Source organism: Scyliorhinus canicula, chromosome 8 (assembly GCF_902713615.1).
Source record: "Scyliorhinus canicula chromosome 8, sScyCan1.1, whole genome shotgun sequence".
Taxonomy (NCBI): domain Eukaryota; kingdom Metazoa; phylum Chordata; class Chondrichthyes; order Carcharhiniformes; family Scyliorhinidae; genus Scyliorhinus; species Scyliorhinus canicula.
In genome coordinates, this window is record NC_052153.1 from 65479995 (window position 1) to 65495395 (window position 15401).

Here is a 15401-nt window from a genome sequence, read left to right on the forward strand (position 1 = left end):
TGCATGTCCTATGTTCTTAGAATCACCCTGAAGCATCTTAACATTCTCCTCACCACTCACATTCCCAATAAATCTTGCATCGTCAGCAAACTTGGAAATATGATGAATAGCTGGGGACCAAGCACTGATCCTTGTCATCAAGCACTGGTCATCACCTTCCAATTAAAAAAAACTATTTATTTTTACCAAAATATTACCCCCAACCCCATGTGCTTTAATTTTGCATACTAACCTCTTATGTGGAAGTTTATCAAAAGTTTTCTGAAAATCCAAATCACCACATCCAATGGTTCACCCCCATTTATTCTACTAGATGTGTGCTCAAAAATCTCAAGTGGGCTTGTCAAAAATAGATTTATCTTCATAAATCCATATGGACTTTGTCTAATCCCATTGATATTTTCCAAGTGTTCTGTTTATAGTAGACTCTTGCATCTTCCCTACTACTGACATTAGCTTTACCAGTCTGTAATTCCTGGTTTTCTCCCTCTTTGAAAATTTCTACAGTGTAGAAGGAGGCCGTTCGGCCCATCAGGTTTGCACCAATCCTCTGAAAGAGCCCCCATACTATCCCTGCAACCCAACCTAACCTTTTGGACACTCAAGGGGCAATTTAGCATGGTCAATCCATGTAACCTGCACTTCTTTGGACTGTGGGAGGAAACCTGTGCACCCAGAGGAAACTCACGCAGCCATGGGGAGAATGTGCAGAGTTTGCACCGTCACCCAAGGCTGTAATTGAACCCGGGTCCTTGGCACTGCGAGGCACTCCTTTTTTAAATAGCGGAATTACATTTGTTATCCCCCAGTCTGTCGGGACGGTTCCAGAATTTTGGAAGATGTGGATGGCACTATTTCCATGGCCACCCCCTTTCACACCTTGGAATATAAATTATCAGGTTCTGGGGATTTATTGACTTTCAGTTCCCTAATTTCTCCAGTACTTTTTTTTTTAGGTAATACTAATTTTCTTGAATTCCTCTGCTTGCTAGACCTTGGTTCGCAAACATTGCTGGGAAGGTATTTGTGTTTTTCTCCGTGAAGACAGAACTAAAGTAGTTGTTTAATTGTGCTGCCATTTCTTTGGTCTCTACTATAAATTCTCCTTTTTCGGACTATATGGGCCTATATTTGTCTCCACTAATCTTTTTCCATACTTAGAAGCTTTTACAGACCACTTTTGCAAGCTATTATGGTCTGTTTTCCTCTCTTAATTAATCTCTTGGTCCAGCTTTGCACTATTCTGAACTGCTCCCAATCCTTCGTTTTCCTATTTTCTCTAGCAACTTTATATGACTCCTCTATGGATCCAACACTATCCCCAAGTTTTTTTGTTAGCCATGGTTGGGCTGCTTTTTTTTTTCTTGTGTTTTTGTGCCAGAAAGGAATGTGTAACTGTTGCCATGCGTACATTCATTCCTTAAATATTAGTCATTGCCTATGGAAATTGACAGCTGTATTTGCCTCCAGAACAATGATTGGACATTAAAAAGTAATTCACTAACTGCAGTATTCAAGGATGTAAATGATAAGTTGTACTAAGTTATGGAAATCGTAGTAAAACTGAATGCATTGAAGTGCTGAGTAATTGGATACAATGAGGTAAATATTGTTCTGTTTCTTGGCAAGAGCAAACCAGTCATAACTGAAATTGGTCGGAAATTCAGGCAATATGTCAGCTTACTATTTGTCCGTAATGAGTAAAAGAGTGACAATCGTAATGGCATTTAAATAAGCTTATTCTTTGCTATATTCTCAACTTAAGAAATATTTTACTGCAATGAGGCAATACAAACTATCACCAACTTTAAATGTCGCAACCAGGTGACTCTCAAATAACAAAAGGTTGAGCTATAATTTTTCACTTGAACCAAAGTCTGACTACCATAAATGTTCTTCCATCTATACCTTGAAAACATATAGCAGCCAAACCAGATTTATTTTCTTCCTTTGATTCAGATGTTTTCCAACGTTACACAAATTTGATAGAAATTTGCAACTCAGTTAAGGACGTAGAATATTTGCATTTTTTGGCAAACGCTTTTAAAGCATACGGGATATCTCACAATATGACAGATAATCTAGCACATGCAATTGGGTAGTCTCACGACATTCAAAACATTGTAATCACTGACGAACAGTTGGAAGAGTGATGAAAATTCCATTTAGTCACAGGCATGCATAAATTGGTTTGATTGAAATGAAGTGATGGCAAAAAGGTTTAAGGTAGTCCAATTTGCCATCAGTTAAGCGTGAGGGAACCCATCAAAACACTTATGTCAGTTACAAAGGCACATACCCACGAGAATCACGGACTTGCAACTAACCTGTAATTATGGTGTCCGGACAAGGGTCGACCACATCACTGTTCCTTATTTCCTCAGAGCTCCCATATTTCATGACAGAATTTATTGAAGTCAGCGTATTGATAAGCTGTGAATTGAGAGATCCAATCTGAGAGTGGGGTTCTCCAAATGCATCGGCCAGCTCAGTATAATTTTCAGCCAGTAGCGTCTGCTGCTCCTGTAACAATTTTTGCACACGCTCAACGTAATGGTTCAATGTGGATTCTGACTCTGGATTTGACATAAGATCAGTATCTTGGCTTTTTGCAGCACACACAGGGTCACCACCGACACCGATGCTTTTTGTGCTGGGAGTCCCATGTTGATGATTAATTGGATTAATTGTGCCACAACCAATACTTCTCGTTTTCAAACCAACAAGATAGTTCTCATTTACGCTCAACTGCCCAATTCCGAAATCTTTCATCTTGACAGATGACTTCTCCAAATCTATATCATCAGTGGCTGTTGTGCCGACACCAATGGAGCGGGTTTTAATAGTTGCACTGATGTCTTTCACTCTACCGTCTCCCACAGCTACAGTTCGTGTTTCTATGACTGCAGTGTTGGTCTCTTTATCATAATTGCTCACAAGGGTATTGGTAGTGGAGTCTGCAACTGTTATTAGCTCAGTATTTGTGAATTGATTCAATCTAGCGACATCTGTGTGAGTTTGCCGATTTGCAGTTTGGGGTACTGCCATTACAGCTGAATCAACTGTATTAACTGGTACAGTGTTCGTACTAGAGGAGATCAGTTCTTTTGGTAGGTAAACAATAACATCTACTGAACAATCACCACAGCCTATTGACTTAGATTCCTTGATTTGTAGAACTTTTTCTCTCATCTTGATAAGATCTTGCAAACACCCGTCTGTGTTTATGGCCATATCCGAGAAACCTTTCTCCATCCCACAATTCATAGTTTTATCACACATTACAACATGATGACCTACTCCCATATCCTGTAATTCCACTTTCTCATGTACAACCCAGCAGTTCAATGGTATATCTGGTCCCACAGCAACATCTCGGATATCAGGCCTACAAGTGACTCCAGTGCTGTGTGTTTGCTGATGAGTGCCTACACAAGCATCACAATAGTTTACATGGTCACCAACCATTTGGTTTTTCGTTTGCACTGTTGCTTGTACTGATGCACTGGAGACCAACGGTTGTGCCATTACATATTTATCTGTCTTTTTCCTGGATCCAGCAACCTGCAGCTCTAATTTCAGTTTACTCATCTCCACTTCATGTGTAGTTTCCTTTAACTGCACCTCAAGCCTGTAGATTTTCTCTTTAAGCGCATCAATGGTCTCCTGCTGCAGTTCAATTTCCACCTCTGCCTCTGTAGTGATACCTAACAGAGTCTCAGTGACCCCAATGCAGGCATCCGTTTGCTTGACAACTGCCCCGACTGCTACATCTTTGAAATGTCTTGCAGATCGATGGTAAACCACAAATTCATTCATGTTCAGATCTGATCCCACAGCTATGGACTTGTACTCTTTGGCTTTTGCCAAAGGTTGCGTAGATATTCTACTGCCAATCTGCTTCTCGTCACTACTGTCCTGTATCTTTTTTTCAAGAGCCTGCATTTCTGCAGTCAGTTGCCTGAACTCCTCCATTCTCAATGAGCTCTGTTCTAAACTTTCCATTTCATCCTCTGAGTCAATGTGCAGTTCTCCTCCCTGCTTCGTCTGCAGCATTTGCTCAAAATGGTCTGCATTGCCTGCACTGTAAGATCGCTTTCGAAACCCAGATGTGGCATTCTGATTCAAATTTTTTTGGCTTTTCAGCTGTGCTGTTAACTGCCTTCTTTCTTCCTGTAACACTGAAATTTTTACCTGTAGAATCGGAATCGTTTTCACTTGCTCCTCAAGCTCTTTGAGTCTTCGGAGCGCAACCACCATTTGCTCTCTGATGTGCTGAAGGTGCATTGGAGTGACATTTGTGACGGGCGTTGTGATACCTGAACTTAAAGGACTATGACGAATGGAACTACCCATGGATGAAGTGAAATAAGGATTATAATCTCCATTTGCCTGGAAACCATTATGAATTTGCTGAGAATTTGGGGATACTTGATTCAGTCCAGTAGATCCTGTAAATGAAGCTAAAGAGTTTGTCGAGCCCATGCCTCCAAAACTTGCAAACCTCTGTCGCCGTGCATCTCCAACAGTTGACTGCATGATCAATCGCTCTTGCTCCAACCTTCTACGGGTTTCCATCAGCGTTTTCTCAACATGGAAGTTATGTGCTGTGGGTCTCGGTGATGGCGGCGGCAACAGCTTTTCTTGAACAGACAAAAATGCCGGTGATGCCTCAATACCACTGCCTCTTATTTGAGGAGGATGCTGACTTCTTGCACCAATAAATAACGATGGTGACAATTTGTTGTCTTCACTGTTGGAGGAGGACAGGGATTCTGTCGAGGTCCATCCACTGACCTGGTCTCCAGTGCTTCGAGGGTTTGCAGGCGTTTTAGCCACTTTGGACTTTCTTTGAATGTTCAGTTTCTTTATGGTGTTTCCTCTTTGTATATCATCTACATATTTAAGGAAATCCAAGTCTATTTGAAAGCCATAAGGAGTTTCCACAGAATATGGAGATTGTGGATCCTTTTCATCTTCTCCATTTAAAGATTGCCCTCCTTTTTCTGCTGGAGAAATTTAAAATAATATATTTTTAACAAGTCTGCCTGTAGACAGTTATAATTCAAAGTCAAAATGTAAGAGTTTCCTTTTAAACATCACTAACTGAGAAATCCTGATAAAGTTTAACACAAAGAAAAGAGAAAGCCATTTTACTTGGTGCATTTTGCAATCATAGCACATGACAGAGTTTTAATCAGCGCTTTACTGTGAAATGCCACATTTAGTGGGTAAGGATCCACCTCTGCAGTGTTGAAACTGATCTTGATATAAAACTTCAGAAGCACAAATCTTTTGGATTTTAACTTCTGTGCATTAATCAGGTGCCCACTTGCACTGCAGTGAACCATATGTTGAAAGATTCCTCTGAGGTACGGAAAGGGTAAATACACAAACTTTTCCTGCTGAAAGCAAAACACTGCTGCCTTCAGTCTCTCACTGCATCTCTTTCGGAGGGAAAGGAGAGTTAAAATTTTACTTAAGTTACTTAAAGTTGAGTTTAATGGGAATTATCTACTGAGTTTAAGTAACAGCTTTTTTTTTTGTCACAAGTCGCCCCAATCAGATTTTGCTCTGCTGAGCACACTCACGAAAAATATGCAGTCAGACCTGTTTCTGACATGGCCTGAAATTCCACAGCTCGAAGAGGAACTGTCTAATCAAATATCAGGGTTGAACCATCGTACCCACCCTATCTAATTATTGCACATTATTGAACAGTTTTAAAATGGCTATACACCCTAAAAGAGCGGCTGCTGTTTCAGATTCATTAACTGTGCTGGTTTTGGCCTACATTACTGAACAGGAAAAGGAGAATTCCATTACTTACGACTGCAGACAAGCAACTGTGAAGAAACAAGATCCAACTTCTGAAACGGTGGCCAAGTTTATGTAGCATATACATCCAAGCTTTTGTCTCTCGCTCTTTCTCCCCACCCCCCCCTCTCTCCAACCAGCAAGAAACAAATTCGTAATCTATAATCAAGAGCTTCAGACGCTTTTGGCAAACTTTAACTGCGCTGAAAGAGCCGTCAGCTGAAGTCCTGCCTGCTCTAACTCACACTGTGCCCTAGAAGGGAAAATTCCAGTATTAGTGTAAACTTAGCCAAGTACAGCACACCGCAGCATAGGCTGGGCTAACACCAATGGAATCTCTGTTTTTCAAAATATCCCCAGTTCTCCCACCTGCTTCTGAACACTGTCTTTTTGAATGGAAACAGAGCTCCTTCTGTTCATTCAAACTGAAACATAAAAAACCAGCACACATGCTACAATACAACATGGTTTGATTTTGGAAAAGTATAAACTTAATTTCATTTTTTTTAAAAACTGTTGCAATGATATTAAAATAATTTAAGTCTCAAAGCTCCTCCTAACTTCTCAAAATGCTTCACTAATGTGTGAAACCTGAAGGGTTTTCAAAAGGTTTCTTTCAAAATTATAGTCCCGAATTTAACTTGGGGCAGGAATCAACAGTATGGGGTCAAAGCGAGTGGTGGTTTCAACACCCCGACTTCAGTTGAAGCCTTGACATGAGATTCCACCAGAAGCACCGCTGGCGACTCGGGATCTAAAGTCATGGGGGGAGCTGGCCAGGGCATCGGGCAATCATTGGGACCTGTCGAAATGGTCCACGGCACAAGTAAGTGGGTGGGGTGAGGGGAATTGAGAAAATCAAAGGTTTTGATTGAGTCAATCCCAGGTTGGGGACTCAGCGTACCCATGTGGAGCAAGTACAGCATGCATTGCCAACAAGAAACCAATGTAAAGTAAAAAAAAAAGAAATATTCACTCCCGAGGATACCTTCTGCCAACGGCATTCACTGGCGGATTCAAGACTGTGAATGCTGTAGCTGAGTCCACAATTCAGATGGTGCGTATGCCTCACGTATGCCAACAGACATTTAAATCAGACCCCCACTTCTCTGAGCAAATGGCCTGGAAAGAGCCTGCATTAATATGGTAATTTTGATGGAGCAAAACATTCCAAGGCACAAAGTTAAAACTGAAGGTTTGGATGGCACTTCAGGGTATAGTGGGAAACTCTGGCAGTGTCTTAATCTACCACGCATACCACTCCCAAGATTAAAAATCAGACTTCATGGACAAAATGAAACAAATCCAATAAATCAGCCTTTTCACTTTTGTTAAGGTTCTAACTATATTTATAAACCTAATTACCATCGCACTAACAAAGCTTTCCTTAATGGCAAGAATAGTCTATGGTGCTCAAGGAGAGGGAGCAAAATCTCCCTTCAATTGGACTCAGATCTTCCAGTCTCCGAATGGTCAGATACCAGACGCACTTAGGAAGATGTGCTACGGGATTCCTTGACTATCCATTGCAAGGACTCCGTAAGAATTGCCCTGAAAGTTTGAACTTCAACTGGCAATTCTCCTGCTCCCTGGGACCTTCCGAAAAAGGTCTCCAACTTTTTGAGTTAGTGTCGGAGGCTTTGGACAATCCTGACTTGCTCACTTGAATAGTTACTCAGGAAACAACCTAGTCTGGCATCTGGGTAACTAGACAATTGACCTCCTCCACAATCATTCACATTGACCGCTTGACTATCCCTCAATCCCTGACTACCCTAACCTCATGACCTGACTAGCCCTTGAACCGACGAGCCCCTACCACACCTGACCCTCCCCCTCCCAAACCCACCTAGCTCTCGACCCAACCAAAATATACCCTGACCTGCTTACTATCCTACTCCATTACCCACCCTACCCGGTCACCCCCTCACCCAACCCTCTTACCACACCCAGTTACCTCCTTACCCAACCCACCCTCTCACCTTACCCACCCCTACCTACCATCTCTCTATAGCTTTTCAAAGCACCGTTGAAACATTTAAACTCTTGACTTCCTGGAATGCAGCTGCCTGAGCTATGAAAAAGGGGAGTGGCGTCTGCGTAGATTCTCTACAATGCTTCCCACGAGCTTTCTTGCACCAGTTCAGATGTGAAGGATTATCCATCACACGATCGCTCATAAAGAAAAAAATCGTGGCAGTGAAGTGTTTCACTGATCAGGGTTGGAAATACATGCTTAAATTTTCCGATGCCGTGAATGGAGTGAGTTTTGGCTGGAGTGAAAAATTTTCCATTCCCGCTCGCAACGTGTCCTGCCACAGACAGAGAATCCCGTCCATGGTTCCTGACCCCGATTGGAAGAGCTGGACCATTATTTCGTACTTTTGCCTATTCACAATGATTGCAGACCCACAAATACTTATGGTGAAAATACTAATCTAAAGTAAACGCCTTCTAGTTAGGTAATTTATCCCCCACGCCATTTTAAAATCAATTTTAAAAGAAACAAAACAAAATCAAAAGTGCCCCCCTTTGCAGTCCTCAGGATGTTCCAAAGCACTTTGCAACCAATAAAGTACATTTGAAGAGTAACAGCCAATGTTATGTAGAAGACAGAAATCAATTTGTGCGCACAGTTCTAAAAACAGCAATGAGGTGACTGACAGTTAATTCATCTTGTGGGAGTTTGTGGATGGATAACTGTTACACAGGACCTGGGGGGGGGGGGGGGGGGGGGGGCATTAGTAAGCAGCAGTAACTGAGCAGACTTTACGGATTAAAAATAATTCACACCAAAGTATGACATCATTTATATTAATTCAGCAACCTTGGTATTACATGTTGGTGATACAAGGATTCCATGCTAAAAGGAGAACAATGCTGTTCTAAAAATACAACATCATGCATGCTGCCTTGTACTGGCCAGTACAGCTGCCTGGGCCAGAGCTCCAATGGCACATTGTATCCAGATGTGTGCACAATAACTGGTTTTCATGCAAACATTTTCCTGAAAATGCAATCATACTCATGTGCCTGCAATTCATTTACTGTCCAAATAGACATTTAGCAGCGCTTTCTCTCTTTATTCTATACCCAGGTCTTGTCACTTGACATACTTGGAGGAACACTATAAACCCAGGTTGGAAAAGCGTTTCCCACTCCCTAGGTCTGCTAGAGATGAAAAGGCCACCAGTACAGCATGGATTTTAGATAGATTGTTTTTAATCAAACAAAGATTTCCTGTAATTTAACTTAATTTAAACTACTGGATATAGAAGTAGTAAACCAACCGCAAAACCTAACCCACCCACATGGGAATGGACCTGCCACAAGTTAAGATTTTTGTATGAAGCTCACAGGCTTAAAAACTGAAACAAATATCTACTTCCATTACCATAAACAAACTTAAACAACTTAATGCAGATCATGGCGACACAGTGGCTATCAGTGAGGAGCTTGGTTTGATCCCGGCCCCGGGTCACTGTCGTGTAGAGTTTGCATATTCACCCAGTGTCTGCGTGGGTCTCACCCACACAACCCAAAAAGATGTGCAGGCTAGGTAGATTGGCCACACTAAATTACCCCTTAATTGGAAAAAAATAATTGGGTAGTTTAAATTTATTTTAAAAAGTACTTAATGCAGATCATGAAGTAACATTAATTTGTTGCTCTAGTATTTTGATGGAATAGTCCAGGAGTAGGAACCACCTCCTTCCCAGTTCCAGCTGAGAAATTGTTTTAGTAATTACCACCTGTGGTGCTTTTAGTGTCTTTTCTCGTGATAGAGGGTGTGCGATATGCTGTGTGCTGCTCCCCTGCTTTCAGTGAACTGTTACTTACACGGACCTCCCATGTGTAATGTTGAAATCTAACTTTAATATACAATACTAATGTCGGAAACCCTTTAGCTGGATGACTCATGCAGAGCATTTTCAGAGGTGTACAAAGTTCCAAACATCAGGAATATCTGTGCAATAGAATTAATCTGCCAACAGCTGTATTCCTACAATGTAAAAAGCATCTTGAAAAGGAGCGACTTGCATAAATAATAAATATAACACACCTACACAAAAGTTTTAAACCAAATTGGGTTTCCAAGTGTGCGTTTCAGTCTTACTTTTCAGAACATTGATACCGCAATTACCTCAATCATTATTACATTCTAGCAATACAGACCAAAGCTGATTTCTGGGTCTGTGCTCGATTAGCTGATCCGTGTAGTAGTATCATAATTGGCCTGTGTCAATAAGAGGTTGAGGACAGTGGGAGTCTCGTGCTACTGATTGCGGTGTAGTTATTCCTCCTATTTTGTATACTGTTTGGAAATTAGGTATTTTCAAATCAAGATTCAATCAGGATTCACCCCCCACCCCCCGCTGCCACCACCACCCATCTTCCCCCACCCACCCACCAAACTAAGTTCAGACATGAACTGCCCATCAACACTCACACAAACAATTGTGTCACTTATTCTTTGGAGAGTAATAATTTGACATGTGAAAACTTGCCTTGTACCCTTGGAGCGTTCACATATATTGAAGTAAACAGCAGTTTCCGTTTAGGTGATCAAGAGCTTGCTTCAGATACTATCAGCCCAGATAAATGTGTTGAAAATCCACGTAAGCAGTAGGTACAAAGTGGAGCAGAAACCATCTTTGGAATCCACAATGTTGATTCGGCAATTTCCTTAGTTGCTAAATCTGAAGGATTATTATGAAGGAATGCAGATGCAAGATCCCACAGGCGAGACAGAGCACCGCTGCACTTTTGTACTTTTTCATATTTGCCAGCTTGGTCCAGTGCCATTAGGCTTTAATAAATCAAATTCTGCTTCCATTACATGAGATTCTGAGATTGCACTTTGGAATTCAGTCCATTTTCATGTGGACAATTCCCTCAACAGCCAGGACTGTGTTCAGCCATGATCTTGCAGAAAACATTCAGAAAAAAAAATGACCTGAATGAGTATTTAGAAAGGATTATGTTCACCTTGCAACATGATAAACAACTGCACGAGAGTTCTGGCAGAAGCTCTAGAAGCAGACCATTCTGCAAATAATTATGAAAGATTGACCCCGGTTGCAATTATGACTTTAATGATGAACACTGCTCTACACTATTTCAGGAATAGTATTCACTGGTAAAATGAACTCAATATCAGTTCCTTTAAATATACTGCAGGTCTGTTTAGTTGGTGAAGTGCAAACAGACTTAGACAGGATACTACGTCGTTCCATATGACAAAGGTCAATATTTGTTTTGAAATGCAGCTTGGTTGATTTTAAAATTTACAGCCATACACAATACACATCAAACACAGGCATACATAAGCAAATGCACTTTGGTTTGCTTTACCTCTGACCTTCAAACAAAACAGCACGTTGCTGCAGTACCCTAAAACCAGGTTCCCCCAGTTAGAGAACTGCTTTTAAAATTTAACTGTTTCTTTTGTTCATTCAAACTGAAACACAAACATTCTGCTAATATATAGGCCGCGACAGGCTGACATGACGAGTCCCGTAAATGCTGAGAGGCCTCTCGCGAGATTTATGGTGCTTAGGATGCCTCGCGATATCTAATTAGATCTCGTTAGACATCGCAATCTTGATCCTGCCCAATTTACATATTTAATTGTGCTGTTATGCACACTTAAATATGTTCGCTCTCTGGGGTCTCCCAACGCAGGTGATCGAACACCCGTGCCTTGGGGACCTTTCTGTGGTGCCGTTTAGCACTGGTCCACTACAAACATGGACCAAGCGTAAAGGCACAGGGGTGGTGGGCATGTCTCCCAGGAGATCGTAGGACACCCAGTGGCCGGGCTCGGGCAGGGTGGTCGTCTGGCACCCGATACCACCCGGGCAACATGGCACTGCCAAATTGGCAGGCTGTCAGTGCCAAGGTGCCCACGTGACAGGTTGCCCAGGCTGGGAATCAGACCCAAGGGTGCCCTACTCTAAAGAGGTAGGGCGAGGGGAGCTCGAGGACCCTCTAATGGATAGGTTAGGGCATTGGGGGAGATGGAGTGTCGAGAGATCGGGATGCCATTTAAAAATGCTCTGCTCATCAGTGCAGGAAATGAATGCAAGTCCGTCTTTAACGGGCGTTCCTTGCTGAGACCAAAAAAAGTAGTTTAATAGCGGGGTCGTTCTTGGCACTGCAGGTGCCGAGAAACACCCCATTAATACCCAAAATTAGACTCTTATTTTTTCATTAAATTGCGGCCATAGTAGAGATTTAAAAAGAGCAGAACTGAAGGCATAAAAGGTAGGGTGGCGCAGTGGTTAGCACTGCTGCCTCACGGCACCGAGGACCTGGGTTCGATCCTGGCCCCGGGTTGTTGTCCATTTGGAGTTTGCACATTTTCCCCGTGTCCGCGTGGGTCTCACACCCACAGCCCAAAAAGATGTGCAGGGTAGGTACAGGTCATGTTAAATTGCCCCTTAATTGGAAAACATAATTGGGTCTCTAGATTTTAAAAAAAAGTACGAACAAGGCAAGAGAATGCGCAATAAATGGCAGGAGACAGATAAGTGGAGAGGACCAGGGAAGCTCTGGACAGCAGGTCCACAGAGCCCTGAAGGTAGGGCAGCACCGTGCCTGTCTGGCTTTCCTCCCAGTCCAAAGACAATTGCCCCTTAGTGTCCAAGGATGAGCAGGTTAGGTGGGTTCTGGGGTTAGGGAGATTGGGCCTAGGTTGGGCATCCTTTTAGGGGTCGGTGCAGACTCGATGGGTGAATGGCCTTCTTCTGCAATGTTGGAATTCTATGATTCTTCGGTAGCTAGGTAGATAGTTAAGGTGATCAAGGGGGCATACAGGAAACTTGCCTTAATTAGCCAAGGCACAGAAAACCAAAAAACTGGGTGGTTTTGCTGGAACTGTACATAACACTGGTTAGGACGCAAATAGAGTACTGAGTGCAGCTATGGTCACCGTACTATAGACAAATTATGACTGCATAGGAGAGGCTACAGAAAAGTTTTACGAGGATGTTGCCTGGATTGGGAAATTTGAAATTGCGAGCAAAGATTGGATAGGGTAGCATTGTGTCTTTGGCACAGAGTAGGCTGAGGAAGACCTAACTGAAGTATACAGAATAATGAGTGGTCCATTTCCCTTGGTTAAAGGGTTGATAACCAGGGGGTATAAATTTAGGATGAGGTAGAATGTTGGGTCGATTAATGGGGAAACTATTGCAGCAAGGATCAGGAACATGCGGCTGAAAAGATTGGTTGAGGCAGTAACTCTCAAAGTACTTCGATATACAATTAACATACCCTAAAAGACTAGATTTCTTGCTGACCGATGCCGACATGATGGGCCGAGTGATCTCCTGTTCTCTAAATTTCTAGGAATTTATGGTGCTGAATTGCTACATGATCATTCTAAGGCACTTGACATACTTGATGTGTCAGATTGTAGGATAGTCAGATGCAGGATGACAGTCAGAGTTTACAGCACAAAAGAAGCCCTTCAGCTCAAGTTCTTTCCTATTTACCCTACCTATGTCCCTCATAATTTTGCACATCTCGATCATGTCCCCCCTCAGTCTTTTCTGCTCGAAGGAAAACAACCCTAGCCTAGTCTTCCTCTCTTCATAACTGAAATGCTCCAGCCCAGGCAACATCCTGGTGAATTTCTGCACCCTCTTTACTGCAATCACATCCATTCTATAGTGTGGCGACCAGAACAGCACACAGTACTCTCACTGCAGTTCAAAGAGTGTTCTATAAATTGAAATGAAAATGAAATGAAAATTGCTTGTCACAAGTAGGCTTCAAAGTCGCCACATTCCGGCACCTGTGCGGGGGAGGCTGGTACGGGAAATGAACCCACACTGCTGGCCTGCCTTGGTCTGCTTTAAAAGCTTGCTTTTAGCCCTGTGCTAAACCAGCGCCTGCTGGTTTATACAGCTTCATCGCAACCTAATGTTCATGTACTGGATAACTCTCTCATGCTGATGATAAAAGTCAACAGGCCCATGAAAATATGGATATATGATTCCGTCACCAGGTTAAGGAAACCAAACCATAACAGGATGCAAGTGGAAGTAACCGGAAGTGACTGTCAACACAAGTGAAACAAACTATGGGTGGATTTTCCACTCCTGCAAACAGCAGGAATCATGGCAGTGGGGGATGGAAATTTTGGGAAATTATTTCGGAATTCTGATCTTCTGACTTTCTTGGCAACTTATAGGTGGGTCAAGTCACGTCAGGAACCCTACGTGCATCTCAAGAATGCCCATTACAAAGGTCACTACAGTGGAATCTTGTTACCTTCCAAATTAAGCACCCAGCCAGTGGGAATTTAGAACATTCACTTTCATGACTCTACATAAGTGGTATGCACCTGATGGGATTCACTTCTTCCTGGGCTTGGGAGGTCAGTAGATGCTGATTTTGTTTTCCTTTCACACCCTCTCTGAGATATAAGTAAGTAAAGTCGCCATAGTCCCAGATGACCATAGGCTGCTTTCCCCTAGAGGGGGAGTGCTGACTAGTGGTGATTTCACCTGAGGATCACCACACCTCAAGCGAGGGGCAAGGGTGAGAAGGAGGGGCATTCATGAATAACCTCAGCCAGTACGGGAATTGAACCCGCGCTGTTTAAATTGCGTTGCATCACAAGCTAGTTGGCCGGTCAACTGAGCTTAAACAGGCCCCTGCTGAGACAGGTAGCTGCCTGTAACACAAATTGTGCCAAGGCTGGGCACAGAGATGGGTGAGACCGAGGAGTGCCCAGATGTGGGAGCCATTCTGGGGGGGGGGGGGGGGGGAGTGAACAGCCAGCTGTCATAGTGCACATAGGCACCAACGATATAGGTCAAAAACGGGACGAGGTCCTACAAGCTGCATTCAGGGAATTAGGAGTTAAACTAAAAAGTAGGACCTCAAAAGGTAGTAATCTCAGGATTGCTACCAGTGCCACGAGCTAGTCAGAGTAGGAATGTCAGGATAGGATGAATGTGTGGCTCGAGAGATGGTGCAAGAGGGAGGGATTCAAATTCCTGGGGCATTGGAACCGGTTCTGAGGAAGGTGGGACCAGTACAAACCGGACGGTCTGCACCTGGGCAGGACTGGAACCGATGTACTGGGGGGGTGTTTGCTAGAGCAGTTGGGAAGGGTTTAAACTAATGTGGCAGGGGGATGGGAATCAATGCAGGAAGTTGGAAGGTAGTAAAACAGGGACAGAAGCAAAAGAAAGTAAGGGGCAACGTGTAAGGCAGAGAAGCCATAGTCAAAAATCAAAAAGGGCGACAGTACAAGGTACAGTGACTATGGGGAGTTCAGTGAATAGGCCCAGTAATACTAAAAGGAATAAAACGGGAAGTAAAAACATGAATGGTAAGCGACGCGGCAGGTTGTTACATGAAGATATGGGTTCAACGACAAGGAAAATTAGGAGAAAAGTTAAGAGAAAATATAACTTAGGAGAGGTTGCTGATCAATGTGTTAAGATTCAAAACAGAGGTATAAAAGCCAACATAAGTGTACTTTACCTGAATGCTCGTAGTATTCGGAATAGGTTAATGAGCTGATGGCGCAAATCATCGTGAATGATTATGATTTAGTGGCCATT

General features: G+C 42.8%; 1 protein-coding gene across 9 annotated transcripts in view; it reads right to left on the reverse strand.

Annotated features, from left to right (window-relative positions):
* The window catches only part of kank1a (KN motif and ankyrin repeat domains 1a), a 430902-nt gene that overhangs the window by 68722 nt on the left and 346779 nt on the right, over positions 1–15401 (reverse strand). For 8 of the 9 annotated variants that reach the window (XM_038804690.1, XM_038804682.1, XM_038804683.1 and 5 more), the window contains one exon: positions 2328–5009. In XM_038804690.1, the coding sequence (XP_038660618.1) occupies positions 2328–5009 (2682 nt within the window). The remainder of the gene's footprint in view (positions 1–2327; positions 5010–15401) is intronic. The other variant, XM_038804689.1, reaches the window with a different exon arrangement.